Source organism: Apteryx mantelli, chromosome 7, assembly GCF_036417845.1.
Source record: "Apteryx mantelli isolate bAptMan1 chromosome 7, bAptMan1.hap1, whole genome shotgun sequence".
NCBI lineage: Eukaryota > Metazoa > Chordata > Aves > Apterygiformes > Apterygidae > Apteryx > Apteryx mantelli.
This window is the reverse complement of record NC_089984.1, coordinates 39,701,033-39,717,493: the sequence shown is the minus strand read 5'-3', so window position 1 is coordinate 39,717,493 and position 16,461 is coordinate 39,701,033. Positions and strand designations below refer to the sequence as shown.

The 16,461-nt window shown below is 43.8% G+C and overlaps 1 protein-coding gene across 4 annotated transcripts in view; it reads left to right on the top strand.

Annotated features, from left to right (window-relative positions):
• The first annotated feature begins 4,714 nt into the window (after positions 1-4,714).
• Positions 4,715-16,461, top strand: part of FGFR2 (fibroblast growth factor receptor 2) — an 87,471-nt gene continuing 75,724 nt past the window's right edge. For 2 of the 4 annotated variants that reach the window (XM_067300329.1, XM_067300326.1), the window contains exons 1-2: positions 4,715-5,258; positions 9,793-10,049. In XM_067300329.1, the coding sequence (XP_067156430.1) occupies positions 9,875-10,049 (175 nt within the window). In that variant the 5' untranslated portion in view covers positions 4,715-5,258; positions 9,793-9,874. Of the gene's footprint in view, positions 5,259-7,488; positions 7,568-9,792; positions 10,050-16,461 lie in introns of those variants that run through there. The other 2 variants (XM_067300327.1, XM_067300328.1) reach the window with 2 other exon arrangements.

Here is a 16,461-nt window from a genome sequence, read left to right as displayed (position 1 = left end):
AAGGAAATTGAGGCAGGTACCCTGAATATTATAAAACATTATCATAATCGCTGCATAATCCTTTCCCAAGAATATGCTTCAGGGGCCTGGAGAAAAGAAAGTGTAGCAGAGCAGTCCAATCAGACCAAATGAATGTAAAGAGCTCAGAGGCCCAGTACTTGAGGCTGAAACATAGTGCCTTAGTGAATTTTGAGCCAGAGATGCTCTGCCAGGACAGGACAGTGTGTGACAATTCCTTTATGAGTGGATAGATAATAAATTGAGGATTTTCTTTTATTTTGATTAATTAGTATTCAATATTTGCATTATGGAAGAGCCTGGAGGTTCCAGCTGAGCTCAGCGTCTCATTGTTCTAAGCAGTGCATGAAAGCATGGTTAGAGACGAGGAGCTTACGATCTCAACAGATGAAATGGATAAAGGATGGGAGGCAGGAAGTATCTATTACTCTCATTTCATAGCTGGAGAGTTTGGACTCAGACAGATTAAGTGACTTTCCCCAGACTGTATAGGAAAGCTGATGTGGAATGGCAGACAGCATCAAATGTCCAGCATCTCAGTGCAATACCCTAATCATAACACATCACATTTCCTGTTTAAATGTGTCTTGCAACAATGTAATAATAACAACAAAGCATTTTTGAATTTTTCCTTAAGACATACAATATGTGAGGAGTGCCCAGAAAGGTTACATGGCTATGGGGTGTAACTATCTGAAGAGAGTGATGATACTCAAATGCCATTACAAAACATTGTTACGTTAGTAGTGAAGATGATCTGTCTTTGTTCCAACTGCTTGGCAGTACTGGCTAAAGTCATTCGCTTAGAAGATGCTACTGTGGCATAAGAGACAAGGAGATCAAAAATTGATAAGCCAAAGAAATGAATTTGACACAATCTATAGCTTAACGAGAATGAGTTTTATTATTGATAAACACTCAGTAAAACTATCCTCTTGCAGGCTGGAAACTGCCCCCCCAGCCCCCAATATATATTTTGATGCAGAAGAACGTGGTAGCCAGCCTGTTCCAGACTTATGGGCAGTTACTGGATCTACTGGCATTAAAATAAAGAATTTCTTATCACAATCTTTCAATTTAGCAGCATCTTGAAGTTATATGTGGTGAAGGCTAGTGACATGAGTCTCACAGTAGTCACTTTTTTATGTAAGAAAGGGTTAATATTAATTTATGTGAAGTTTTTCCCCCAAGAAACTGACAAATACATAGAACAGCTTTGTTTATCATTTAAAAGAAAAAGATGAAAGCTATTGAGACCAGATTTTCAGAAGTGGGTTTCTATGATATGTTTCTTAGATCTGTATTATTTTGGGACCTCAAAAAAAGTTCAAAGCTGCCAAGAAAGGGAGCCACAAATACTTTGGAAACCAGGTAAATATTTTAACTGCCAGAGTTTGGGTTTAGGCACTTAGTTTTAAAAGAACTTAAAAAAAAGATCTTGGACAAGTATTTAATTGTAAACAGCACGGTCAAGCAAAATTTATGGACAGGACAGCTTGAATAATAGGGAGGGAAATGTTGCTTCCCATTGTCCTCCACGGAGAAGCTAAACCCTCAGTGACATGCATGGCTGAATTAGGATCTAGAGGATTTTCCCCCATTGCTCATAAAAGCTTTAATGCATGGGTTTTCTCTTTCTTTTTCTTCCATATTATATTCCTATTTTCATCAGATAGAAATGTGACATGTTAGCAAGTCCAGCACTGGTACTAGGAGAATTTGCTACCGGCAGGTCCGCTGTGGCCTACCCCTCTCATACCTTGCCATCTGTCTACAGTGTGGCAGGAGCTGTGGCTTGTTCCTCACTGGAATTCCCATGGAGGAACAGGTTTCCACGGGACCTTGACTACACTAATATCTCTAGGATTTAAGAAAAGGTCAGAGAATCTATAAGGATCAGAACTGAGGGTTGCTCAGAAACTCTGTGTTTCATTTGTTTCTAAGGTGACATTTTCCACATCATCTATGGGAATTAGTTGCCCATCTCACCTTTTCTCTCAATGGATGCAAGCCCTTTTTCCTTCTGCTTGTTAAACTTCACCCTTCATCTCCAGAAGTGCTTGAGCTGGTCTCCTGTGGATCCAACTCAGGAGCAGTCTGAAGTCAGGCACATTTTCATCTTGCCCTGTCAGGAAGAGGAGATGCCAGGTGAAAGTGAGTTATGCCTTCACTCCCCCAGGGACAGAGCCCTGTTCTGCTGCGGAGATTTGCTGAGCCCAGCTGTGCTTTCCCTGCAGCTGGAGCCACCTCGTTTGTACCATGCCCCCTGTTGAACATTAACTGTATCCCTGCCTGAGTGTGGAAGAGGGAACCAGGAGTCCAGCTGACAGCAGTGACAAAGAGCTGGAAATACTGAAAGATTCAATTTAACTTTCCTTCTCCTCCCCCGCTTCCATATGCTAGGGGACAGCACTGTTCACGCTTTTGAAACTTGAGGTGCAAAGGAGCATTGGTGTCCTCATTTTCCTTCCTCCCTATTGATGTATCATTGCCAGGATGAAAAAGGACGTCTCAAGAGCTTTTGAAAAAATGGGTGACTACTCAAGACATTTTATAAAGGAGGAAGAATGGGAGAGAAAATAGAGCTCAGTAGGGGGTAGAAGGATTCTGAATGTGGGCCTTGTCTGTCTTTTCTTCTGCTTGAAACCTGGAGCTGTTGTTCCTATTTCAGTTCAAACTGTCACCTTTAGTTCATGATGGCTTTACTGCCCTTGCTCCTGAACCTCAACAGATTGGGGCTTATTTACCTATTCACACTCCACTGTGGAACCTCATTAATAGGCTTATTAGCCACACCATTCACGTGCACGAGGGCTCACAAAAAAGATTCCAGCCACTTTGAGAGGAGGAGGAAAAAACTGTAAAGAGATTATGCTCTCATTCAGCAGCCTAACTGCTATGAAAGGCTCCCTGGGCCCACTGAGATCTCTTGAAGCCTAAATATGATGACAGAATTGATCCCCCCCCCCCCTTTTAATTCCAAACATGCTTCTGCTTTTCTCAGATTGAGGAGTTCGGCTGTTGCGGGCCACTTTTAAGAGAATGTGGCTCATTTAAGAGAATAGGGTGCTATTGATAGACTGCTATCTATTCATTCCTCAAAAGAATAATTTCTGACAAGTGCTTCCAGACATTGGAAATAGGTGTTCTGATTTGTCATTTTTAGTGGAATGCTTCCTTTTCTTTCAGAGTATGCAAAAGTATTGATGAATGGGGCGAGGTATTGCAGCTTCCTGTGTTAGACAATAATTTATGTGAGAATGCATTAACAGTGTTTTCAATGGGCAATGGACATGCTTGGACCTGGGAAAATTGGATCTTGACTGTGACATCTCAGCTTCTCAATTAGAACATTCAAATGTCTGTGGCTTTAGGAACCAAAAAAAATTAAAAAATAAAAATAAAACTGTGTTTCTAATCAATTACAAATTTGTTTGCTGTCCCTCACAAAGCTTGCATTACTGCTGGTGATGGTGGGAAAGCACTTTCTGGGTGATAAGTACATACTCTACAGAAAACTTTTTTTCAGGTTTTCTGGTTTCTGGAAGTATGTACAGAGTTACATTATGCTGTGGAGTCACAGTCCTTGAAGATCCCCTCTGTCGATACTGCACAAAACAAAAATGTACAGTAGAGCTATGCTTAAATAAATTGACCAATGGTGATTTAATTTGAGGCATCCCCCACTTATTGATTTTGTTGTCAAGCAGATTTTACAAAGCAAGCATTACATGGTCTCTGTATTAGCAACCTTTTAGTTAATAGTATCTAAAGTAAATGTTTTGTTAAGCAAGTATCAGTTTAACTTATACTGAATTTTAAATGCTAATATTATGCATTGTTTTAAATCTTTGTGTCCAGGCAAATAATGTTTGCTGAACTATTTGACAACTTTTCCTCTTTGGGCACCACATATGCAATTATTAAAGGCGTACTGTCAGGGTAATCCAAAATAGCTGAAATCAGGCCTCCAACTAAAAAGGCTCCTAAGAGGATGGTGATTTTTTGAGCGCGTGTTATCCCATCATCCTCGCAAGCTGGAACAGGCTTCAGATGGGCCAGCCGTGGCCCTTGGCTCTAAAAACTTCAGGGAAGATTTTCAGGGAAAGTTGTGCTGGTACCGTTCTGTGCGAGGAGTCCAAAGCTGCCCCGCAGCACCCGGCCAGTGCGGGCCTGGCCTCGGCGCGGGGGGACCCGCGGGGCCGGGCCCCGACCCCGCTGCCCCGTGGGGACGCCCCGCGGCCGCCTCCCCTCCCCAGCTTTCCTCTCCAGCCAGGCGGAAAACTTAACGGAGTAACGGCGGTGGCGCCGGGCAGGACCCCCCGCCGCCAGCCCTGTGGCCGTGAGCGGGATGTGCTTGCCCGCTCCGCCGGGGCCGCGGCGGGAGCGGGGCACTCCCGGCTCCTCTCTTTAACGCTGCTCCTTAGCGAGCCTCTGGCGGAGGCGGCACCTCGCCGCTTCGCTTCTGCTGAACGAACCCCCTTTCCCTGCCGGCAAAACCGCCGCGACCCCCGCGGCGGGGATCGCGGCTGCTGGCCGGTGCCCAGCCGCGCTGGCTCCGCGGCCGGCGGCGGGACGGCCCCAGGGGCGCCCGGCACCGCGCCGCGCCGCGCCGTGCGGCCGCGGGGGAAGGGGCTCCGCGCCGCGGCCGCCGCGATTGGCAGAGCCGAGCAGCGCCGTCCAGGAAACGGCTCGGGTTGCAGCGGGGGGAGTGACCAGGGGAGGGAGGAAGGGAGCCGGAGGAGTGTGCAGAGAGAGAGAGGGAAAAAAAAAAGAGAGAAAAAAAAAGAGGGGGGTTGTCGGCTTGACAAAGCTGCGGCGATTACGGGAGGGAGGCTGGATGGAGCGGACCTGGACCCGCGGCGCTCTGCTCGGCGATGCCCGCGCGGGGGAAGGGGCTGCTGGCGCAGGGCACGGCCGGGTCGCCCCTCTGAGGCGGTAGCCTGTGCGGCGCAGCCAGGGGACGAGCAGTCGGGCCGGTTTGTGCCTCGCCTCCCGGCCGCGGCTCCTGCCTCCCCGCGCAGCCGTGCCCCGAGCCGCGTCCCGCCCGCGCCCCGCGGGGGATGCGCCCCGCTGCGCCACTGCGGGCTTGCCAGCCGGCCCCGCCGGGGCTGCCTGCGGAGTGACCCGCGGCCGCGGAGGAGTTTCTGCCCGTCCCGCGGAGCCGCTGCTCGGCACTTCGCCTCAGCGCGCCTGTTGCGGCGGGAGCGGACCGTCTCCGCGGAGCCTTTTCGCTGCAGGTAATGGCACCCGGCTGGGTTTGCGGCGGCAGCGGGGTGGGGGTGGGCGGCGGGAGGCAAATGCAGCCCCCCAAAAGCGAGGCGGGGGCAAGGTGGCGGGGCGCGGGGAGCGCCTGCGCCCCCGGCGCCGCCCAGCTGCCGGGCGCCGGAGCCGCGAGGGGCCTCGCACCTGGTGCGCGGCGGTAGCGGGCCGCGCCGCGCCGCCCCGCCGCGGCGACGTGCGGGCCCGGCCGGGCGCTGCCTGCGGAGCGGAGCGGAGCGGCGGGGCGGCGCTGCCCCGCGGCTCCGGCCGCAGCCTGCGGCGCCGGGACGCGGCGGGCGGTGCGGGGACCTGCCGGGGCTCCGCTGTGCTCTTCTGTCACTTGGTCGTCTTTGCGGCTCGGGGTGGGGGAGCCTGGCAGAAAACGCAGCCCGTTCGGTGCGTGCGGGCCCTCCCCTCCGCGGCCGTTTGATGCGCGGAAATCCCTGGGGAGGGTTTCCAGCGGTGACAGCAGCAGGGCCGCCGGCACAGTTAGCGGGCTTTTTATTAGAAGGGAGGCTTAACGTTGGGGGAGCACCCCCCCCGGTTAGGTGCTTGCAGGGCCGCCGGTGCGGGACGCAGGCAGCCGCGCAGCCCCGCGGGCCGGGCCCCCGCAGCCCCCGGCCGCCGGCGCCTCGACGGGGCGCCCGGAGCCCGGCGCAAAGGGGGGGAAAAGTGCCGAGAAGCGGGAGGTCCTCGCCCGCCGTGCTCCGCCGCGATGCTCGGGGTAGAGGGGCAGGCGGTACATAACTGCCCCCGCCTGAGATAAGGGGAAAAAAAGAGATCCTCAATGAAATATGTATTTAAATGCAAAACGGCCCGTTCAAACAGTGATCCATTATGCGTTTGGTGTGAAACGCTATCAACATTTAAAACTTCATTGTCTCCTTTGTACCAAATCCCTGTAAATCTTCCACTAGCCTTTACTCATTTTCATCTGAAAAGCCTGTTTGGGCTGAATAGACAGCAATCAGCAGCCTCTGGACTTCTCTCTCTCTCTGGAATGTCAATTAAAATGCAGATTTTTTTTTTCTGATCTCTTAGTGGCAAAAGACTTGAGAAAAACAGGATAGTCCTGGAAAGCAAATGAAAGAAGTTTAAACAATGAAAAAGTACTGAAGCCGCCAGCCGGTTCCCATTAGTCTCCCAGAATTAATGTTTAATAGCTGTGATGCTCAAATCTACTTGGAGATTAAACTGTGATGAAGAGTCTTGTTATCTATATATGTATACGTAGATATATATACACACACACACATATGTATTTCTGTTTTTCATATATATGATTATATAAATGCGTAGCAGTTAGTTTTAAAGTGTCATGTACCTGGATTTTTCTGATGAAGCTACTAGGCTGTTGTTAGGGCATTTGAGTTTTCTTTGAGGGGGGAAGATCCATGTTTCATTCAGATTTTACTGTTCCCTGCCTAGTAGAGAAAGATGCTAAAGAGTTATACAATGAGCAATGTATTGATTTGGTTAACATACTCTACAAATTGTATTCTCCTTGGGGAGTGATAAACATCTTATAAACAACAATGGAAGTAGATTAAAAAGAACACGGAGCATTGAATTTAATTAATGCCACTGCTGAACAAGTACTACTTGTTTGTGTGTGCGTGTGTGTAAACTGAAGTACAACTTGCAGGAATTTGGTTGGGCTCCCAAACCAGTCTGCTTTCCCATGCTTGTCAGTTTGGCAAAGAAATTTGGGCAGGTATGTGACGAGGTGAAAATTGACTTGATGAGCGAGTGGCAAGGAGAGCCATCAATCATTGGAGGCTGACAACTCCTCCCCAAAGTGTAGGCTGAGAAGAGAGACAGAGTTCCCTTTCAAGGGGAAAAATAAACACTACGTGTGGCTTTCACTGAGTCTGAGACTCCAGGAGGGATTATGGTATTGTAGTCAGGAAGCCAGAACTGTGGAGGCCAAAAAGCATGCTGGGGCTGTGTTCCAAACATTGAGATAGAGGTACATAATTATCCAGTGCAGGAGGTCTTTCCAGAGAATCGTCCCCCAGCAACTGTGGCGATTAAACTATGAAAAGAATTTGATTTCGTTTCTTTTTCATTGGACTCTGCTTTTTTGGGGAAAGGGCAGTCCTTGAACCATGGTCACTATCATGGTTGTAAAAGGTGTTTTGGTTGCATGGATGGACCCAGAGCTCTGATTTTTGCTTTGCTACACCTTTGCAAGACACTTTTTTGAGTTTTCTGTTGTCCTGTGGATAAAGAATCCCTTCTTTCTGCTGGCAAATATTCAGGTGCAGAAACCGTCAAAAATCTTCAGGTGAGAAGGCGCATTGGCAAGTAGCCTTGTGGTATACAGTTCAGGACTTAGGACGATGATAGGCGCTACATGCATGCTTTAAATGGCTTTTAATGTAGCCTAAAAGTCTTGAGCAGCTGAAATGTGAATGGAATTGATGCTGTTTAAAAAAGAGTCTGGAATATATGTTAGCATTTCAGTATGTTTTCTTTTTTGCAAAATTATGATTAAATTTTGCATTTATATACCTAGCCTTTAATCATGTTTCACAGGATGATTTGTGGAAATTGAATTAGCATTACATCCAGCCTGTTAATTGGGATTTTTACCCACTTTGCAGCTGGATAAACTGAGCCACAGCACTGTGGCTGTCAGACGGTGAGTCAGAGGGTTGATCTGGGTGATAGAGTCCAGGAGGGTTTGCTCCAGTCCTTCACCAAACACAAACGAGTCACGGAGATAAAGCTTACTTCAGTTCTACACCTGCTCTGCACTTATTTAAAGAAGTGTTCAGAGAGCTCTTCACAAATGTTTATGCAGTGGTCTGGTGATGTTTTCACTGAATTTAATAGTGGTTGCTAGCTTGTGGTCTAAAAGAGGATGGAGCACTGAGCTGATACTTGTTGAGGTGAAAAAAACCTGACTTGAAATGTCATGGCTTCACTAGAAATACCATGTGTTAATGATTTTTCCCCAACTGCCTTATTTATGTCTTCTAAAATCCATCTCTGCTGACTCCAGAATTTATTGCATATAGTATCCAGGATGAAAGATACCTCAACAGCATTTTTGCCCTTAATGCTGTGAACCTGGTTTGTATGTACCAGGTCTTAGCTAAAGGCTAATAAAATTTGAATACCCTTTTTAATGGTTGACTTTATAAAGGGAGAGGATATTCATCCATATTTCTAAGTACAGCATGTTGAGGTGCCATGGGGTTCTGCAAATTCAGATGACAGAGATTTTTGAGAAGTTTGCCTTTATCCCTACACTTCCCCCTTCCCCCTTTTAAGGGTGACAGCAGGAGGGAAAAAGAAGTTTTATGCTATTTTTTTTTCTTCAAGATGGGTGCCCTCGAAACTCTGGTTAGCTTTCATCATGTCTAAGATTAATTGGCCAGATTAGAACAATTGATGAAGTTACTTGATTTATCCATTCATTGAGGTATACTCACTTTTATTTTTGGAGAGGAAAATAAGGTGCACTTTTCTGTTTGAGCTGTTAAGTCACCCCTTGAGGATGCTCTTCAGACCCACACCGGGCATCTTGGTGTGGTGGTAACTGGGTCTGACACAGAAGGCAGTGTCGGATAGTTTGGTGCTCTTTTTCTCCTCTCTCTTCCATCAGCACATGGCTGATTTACCAAACAGTCATCTTCATCTTAAATGATTTGTTTTACAGTGAATGAAATAGGCATTTTCCTCTCATTTGTAAAATATATATCAGTAAGCGTCCCCAAGCAAGAACGAGCAGAAATGTGTGTGCGCATGTGAGTGTGCTTTGCAGTTTAGCATTGTAGGAATGGGAAATAATGCTGGAGAGATCTCCTGTGAAACGGCAATCTGTATCAAACTTTATACAGATTTTAATTGCCTGCAGTCCAGTTTAATTAAGAAGTACCTCTGCAAAGACTAGCTCCTTTTACCTGTACCGGACTCTCAAACATTCAAATGGACACTGAACTAAGGTAGAAGGAGGGAAGCATAAAGAAGAGTTGAAATTCCTGAAGTTATATAGTTTTCTGGATTATCTAAGCCTAGAGAATATTTTTCAACTGTTTTCTTTGTAGAAAATTATTGAATTATTGAAAACTCAGCTGGCTGCAGAACTGTCTGGGTAAAGGACTGAAAAACAAGGCAAACTTACATAAACCTTCAACCAATAACAAGAATATAATTTGTATAATTGCGGTAATTTTGTAGTATTAAGGGTTGTGTGCCTACACATGTGCATGCTTTTATTTTTTTAAAGCTGTATATTTTTCTGTCATTAAAATAGCTCTCTAAATATGTGCTGAGAAGTGATTTTGTGAAAACAAGGAGGACTTGGTTACGCCTCAGGTGATGATGGAAACTGCTAACAGAAAATGAAAAGTCGCTCACTTTTCACATATTCTTGAAACTGGAAAACTACTTTTCCCATCCTCCTCCTCCCCCTCTCAGTCCTGTTAGGGGCTTTGTGAAATTTTTCAGTTTGCATTTAAGATGTTTTCACTGACACTGCTAAATCTCTCTCTTCCCCCACAGCAGCAGACGACATTCCAAGTGAGGAGGTATTATCGTGGCCGAAGGCACTGCTTTCTGTCCATGCTTCTGTAGAGGTGTTCAGATGGGATTAAAGTCCACATGGAGATATGGAAATGGACCAGGAATTTACACTAAAAAGATGGTCAGCTGGGATTCGGGTTGCCTTTTCTGCCTGGTGGTGGTCACCATGGCTGGACTTTCCCTGGCTCGACCTTCATTTAATTTAGTTGTTGAAGACGCCACGTTGGAACCTGAAGGTAAATCATTCTAGAAGCTTAATTCTGCAATATAAGTTAATTTTAAATGCCTGAATATCTGAAATAGAATTCAGACTCTTTATAAGGCAAGTAACAGATTAGCCCTCAATAATTACACGGTTTCCAACTTTTCCTGTTTACACATGGACTGTGTTCAATGCAAGCATGCATATATTTAACCATATGCAAGCAAGTGGTGTCAATGATTTCACTGAGATTGTCATCACTTCATATAATCTAAATGTATGTATAAAAGTTTTCAGGAATGGGTCTTTAAGAAAACCAGTGTGTTGCATTTACATACCTGTTACGTATTGATATCTCCAGAAATGAAAATGTTTGTATAGCTGCATGCCTTTGTGATTCTAACTACCTGAAAAGTTAAGAGGAAAAGAAAAATCCCTGTAATTTTTCATTGTATGTCCTGGTTGTTTAATTTTGCAGGGCGCTCTGCTAAGAGAATGAAAGCAAGTGTCTCAGCTTTATTGGTATTTGTAGTTAGCTACTATAAATTGTTGTCCATATTGTTGTTCATGTCCAAAACCAATCAGTGCACTCTGTAGATGGCAAATTGTAGAAGTGTGAATGTTTATATCTGAATAGCATGAATAGCAGTTTATTACTGTGAAAGCAAAGACTAACTGAAACATTTGTATTGAAAGAGAGATTTCGATGAAACCTCCTATTTTGAGCCTGTATCTGGTGATGTGTTTTTGTAGATATATCCTTTACCCAAACTTTCCAAAGTACTTTCCTTCTGTAAATAGTTAAGAAAAGGCTGCTCTTTTATTGGCATGAGTTGGCTGTATTTAAGAATGATTTTACTGTTTTGTGGAGGACCCTTCCTGCTCTCTGAACACCTTGCAGGAAAGTGAGGCTTCCTTCACAAGGCAGTTGTTGGCTGATCAGCGGAGTGGTTGCATTTCTAATAACTCAACTATCAAAAAAATATAATAATCCATAGACCATTTTTGATCAAACAAGCTTTCTGGAGACAATTTGGTCTTTACACATTTTACTATTCATGTGCAGGGATACAGCTTTGTTTTTATTTAATGAATTTTCATGCAAAACTTATTTGTTTCTACCCATTGCCTCTAAAAATAAACGTCACCAGCTAGCACATTTTTAGAATCCATTCCAAGTACATTTTTATTGATGGCAGAGCTTGAATTATTTAGAGATGATGAGCCATCCTCTCTAGCAAGCATTCCTGAAAAAGTCTAACAGAGTATAGTAATATTGTCATCTGTCATTGACAGAGATTGTTGATAGCAAAACTTTTCTTCTTTTTTTTTTCCTTTGGAGGTAACATGAGAATCAGAAAAGCCCAACTCTCATCACCACTTACTGTTTTATTTGTTAATTGTACATCTGGTGCATTTTTGGCTTTTCAGAGGAATGACAAAATCATGAATAATTCGGGTTTCAGATTAGCTGTTTGCAGTGAGGTCCCCTAGTTTAGGGCTAAATCAGAAAGAATGTGATTGCATGATTGGTGAAGTATTTCACAGGGAGAAGAGTAACATTTTCTACTTATGCCTAGTGATTTTTCAGCTTTTCACCTTTATTATTTTAAAAAGCACAGTTTTAAAATATGCTTCTTCCAAAATGAATATCCAGCGGGTAGAATCTGGGTTTTATCAAAGTGTAAATTGTTAAAAGGGATGTAAAACTTCTTCCCTGGGTAGGAATGTTACTTACATGAAACAATTTCAGATGTGCGAACCCTGAATCATTACCAGAAAGCAGAAAAAAAGCTTCCAAGTTAATGGTATAATAAGAGCTTTTATGCTGTAGAATACAGGGAATTGTGTGGGATTTATATCTGAGATTTGGGAAATAAAACCTCCTTTATGTACTTCATTAAACCCCTTTTAAAAAATACCAATTTTTTACACAATCACCTTCCCTGGGTTTCATCACTGCCACCCACAAGCTCTCTGGGCTGAAAACAAAACAAAAATCCTTTTGGAAAAAACTCTTCAAAGACAAAGCTGAGTTTTTTTTTAAATTTTGTAAATGCCAAATATTTCTGAGCCACAGCTAATTTGGAGGGTCAGGTGCTCCAGCAATATAAACTGTCAGTAAGGCTGCTGACTGTACCGTCACTGGCGCTACGACATTTCATATCAGCTGAGAAGGTCGGCAGGGCTATGATCTTTTATGACATACTTTGATCTGCACCTTATGTTTGATAAAACCTATTTTGAGCCTGTATCTGTTGGTGCGTTCTTGCCGGTATATCCTTTCCTAAACTTTCCAAAGTCTGGACATACCTTAAATTTTGTCTGTTTTGGTGTTGGATGCTTTGATTGTTACTATTTATTGTCTTAGTGACTCAGAATATGCAGAAAGCTGTATGTAACTTTAGCAGGAATTGAGATTGCAGCTTTTCATTTCTTTTGATTGTAATATATAGCATCTAGTTGAAATATATTCTTGTCTCTTAGCTAAACACAACTTTAGGGATATTTGCAACCGTTTTGTTCACAGTATCTGGTTAAATATGTACTTTAGCACAAGCAATATTTATCCAATAGGGTAATCAACTGCATAGATATGTATGCAGTACAGGATACGTGTAAGAAGTTGTAATGCATCAAAGTATTTTACTTTTGGTTATCTGCAGTATATCTGATCTCTTTGGTGGCAAGCTTCTCTAAGGTGCTTTTATAAAATGCTGGACTAGTTGAGCTCTGAATCTGACCTGTGACCATTAGGTATCACCGTGATACATGTAGAAGTATTTGCACTGAAGACAGTATCTTGAGCCACTGTGAATTATAATGTCAATGTTGATATAATGGATACTCACTAAGGGCTGGATCCTGAATATGTTTATTACTGGTTGCAGTGTTTTCTTCCTTAAGCAGTGATAGGTAGAGAAATCTGAGGCTGTAAGTAGTGTCTGCATAAACAGGGCCTGGAGGAATTTTGGGACTGTCAGCTTTCGAATTATATCTTGCATCAAGTGTTTACATACATGTTTTTTATTCTAGAGAGCTTAAAGAACTTCTACTTTTAAGTATTTAGAAAAAATGTCTACCCCAGTGTGTATAAAGGAGTTATTCTCTTTCTGTGTACCCAGGCTATGAAATCCTTTGATGATAGCCAACATTTCAAAAGGGCTTTGACCGCACACATAGGTTGAAGGGTTACTTTGTGAACTGAATAATTAGTTTAGACATGTATTTGATAAATAGCAAGCTCTCCCTTGACCTTTCCTTACCCAAGTTGTGTGTTATCGTTCTGCTGGGTAGCTAATTTAGTCTCTTCTGCATATAGTGCCCTGACACTGTCCTCGGAGCACCCACTCAGGGCCCTCGCCGGGTGCAGTGACAATGTGTTTTAGTTCTTTTAATTTAGGTCGAATTTCAAAGGACTAATTTAAGCTTTCCACAAGAGACGGCCTAATTCCATGTCCTGTGAAAATCACAGGAGTTCAAAATGGGCCTTAAATGTGTTTTTGGGAGGTTCCTAGGAGGATCAGTGACCGAGCCTTGCTTTAATGGGTGATGTGTGCTTATGTTGGACTCTGATAGTGAGTAACATTTTGTCATTTGATTTTAACTATGTCACAGCTGTTTGCTGACAGTAAACAACATAAAAATATTAACACATTCAGTGCAGTACCCAGAGCAATACATTCATTTTTGTTTAAAAGAAGAAAAGAAACGGCTGCGCAATCCACGAGCAAATGGCAGTGCTTAGAGGTTAACGTCACACGCTCCGCAGAGCCCAACCGCGTGCTGGCCAAGTCAGCGAGCGCAGCCCGAGCAGGGATCCTGCGCCGGTCGCTGCCACCCGGCTGCAGCGGCACGTGGGCTCTCGGAGGAGTTTCTGAGGCCCCCGGGTGCAGGCCGGCGTGGCCGGGGGTCTCCCGCCGCAGGGCGCAGCACGCGCTGCATCCCGTCCCAGATGCTGCCAGGCTGCCGAGCCGGCGCCGTGTTGGTATCCCCAGCGCGGCGGCCCTGGGCAAGCAGGCGGGAAGGGGAGCACCACAACGCGCCTTCCCGTTTGATGAGAAAAACATGGCCAAAGGGTCTGCCTAGGGCACAGGAATATGCCCAGGGTTCCCTTGCAGTATTATGGTCTTAAAAAGAGCAGTTATGCTTAACATGTCAAACTCACGTTAAAGTGGAGGTTTTGCATTTCCTTTTTTTAAGGAAGGGTAACTGGCTGTCACAGCCCCTTATCGAGGAATGTGACATCCACACAGATTCAGGCAAGGGCTGGAGGTCTTTTCAAAGATCCGGTTCGGAAAGCTGTTTGGCCCAGTCCAGGGACTGCTAGGTGAGATGCTGGTGAATGGTACAGGCAGCCAGATTAAATGAGCCTTAACGTGTTTGTTCTGCGTTTAAAATCCACAGTCCTGTCGCAGAGACACGGTCTTGAGCTGCGGACTAATTAGGCGTGGGTATGGTTGTTATTTACAGTTGGTGGTGATGAAACACTGGAAGCTGATGAAGTGTCAGCATGGCAACTGATTTGCCAAATAGCACAAATAATTGCACATTTCAGGCCTATCTGCCATATGTTAAAATCCGAGCTTTTGAAAAAATTAACTTTTAGAAGTTAGATTCTTTTTGTGGATTTTGGAGCCAAAAGATTTTTAGACACGCTGAACTTTGTCTTTTTAACCACTTCTATAGATAAAACCCAAACCCAACTACCAACTCCAATGGATGCATACTTTTCTAATTTTAAAATGGTTCCTCCTTGGCAGAGAAATCACAACTAAATTTCAGGCTATAGAAAATTTTTACAGGCAAGTTACAAATTTATGAAAGTAGAACTTACAGTGTCAATGCTGACACAACTTTAGCTATGTAAGGTTATATATGCATGAGATAATAGACTACTGTAGGTTTTAGTAATAAATTTAGCATAGGTCTTGATGAATATATTTCTGTATCCAGCTTTCCAGCTTAAGTAGAAATGATCATTTGCCTTTATACAAATAAATTCAGAGATTAGTATTTTCTTAGAATGAATGTTTAGTTTAGGAACAGATGGAAATGGGAGGAAAATACTTGCTTCTTTTGTATCATTATCATAGGCCAAAATATGCTTCTTTTGTATCATTAATGGAGGAAAATTCCATACTAGAAGTCTCAGATTTTTAAGTGTTAAAAATTCTGTGATCCTCAAGATTGAAGCTTTGCAGTGAGAGTAGAGACTTTCTTTCTTGGAAGCAGGGGAACACCTTAGCAATATAAATCTGTATTTTTACGAGAACCATCACCCACTTAGGCAAGTTATGTCTTGTCTATTTGCTATTGTGCACCTGGTTTAATTAGAAGAGAAAATTTATTTCAGTATAGTTAAACAAGTGCAAAATCTGTGCAGGACTGAAAAGACATGGGGAACCCAAAACATGTCTAAAATGATTAAGGGGCTGGAGTTTTGCACCAGTTTTGCTAAGGGTTTGGTTCTGCCGTCATTAACCCTGGGCATGCTGCACTCCTGGCTCTCCTAGCAGTGCAAAGCTCGTGTGGGTGAGGTAGGAGCATTTTTTGTGAAGTCAGTCAGAACACACTAATTTGTGTTTGTGATGGCTGTGGGAAACCAGACAATACTTGATCTGGCATAGAGCCTGCCAGGGTAAAATTATCCTTACAGCAATTTTGGAACCGATTTCAGTGCGAGAGTGAGTTTGAATTTAGGTTTGGCATGTTGTGCCATGTGGCAGTAGCATTTTTTGATTCGACACAGCATGCCCCAAAATCAGAGATTCTGTCTTGTAGTACTGGGGACTAGCCTGGTTTTTAAACTGATTGAAAGTGAAGCTGGAACAACTTTGAATACAGGCAAATCCTAAATAAAGACCAGATTTTCAAGTGTGCAGCAGCCAACAGCTCCTGTTGTAATTATGCAATCTGCACTCGGAGTGCTGAGCCCTTTTGGAAGTGTGGCCTTTCTTGCTTCAGTCAGAATACAGAGTATCAGCAGAATTATTCGTTGGCGTGTAATGCTTGCCCAATTGTGCCTTCTTTTGAAAAATAACAGTTGCAAAATGAAATATTGTGCAAAAGTAATGGGTAAATATTTGGGGCTTTTTACTTTTAAAAACAAGTATTTACCAATTAATGTATATCTCCACTGTATCCTTTCCCATCTCTTTATTGTTGTTATCATTGCTGTTTTTTTTAAAGAAACCCTTGTTTAGGAATATAGGGCTTTGTCTTTCCTAGGCCAAGTTCTGATTATCAGAGTAGTCAGCAACTAATATAGATAGGTCTCACAGACTTCAGTTTTTGCTGGTTCAGGTCCTTTTTATTGCTTGTCACTGCATAAATGATGTTACCCGTATCAAAGAGGGAGAGAAGGGCAAAGCAAGTGCTAGCTGAATTCTACTGTGCAGCTTCCTTCAGTTGCCATGCTATTTTTATTTTAATTGTATTTTTAA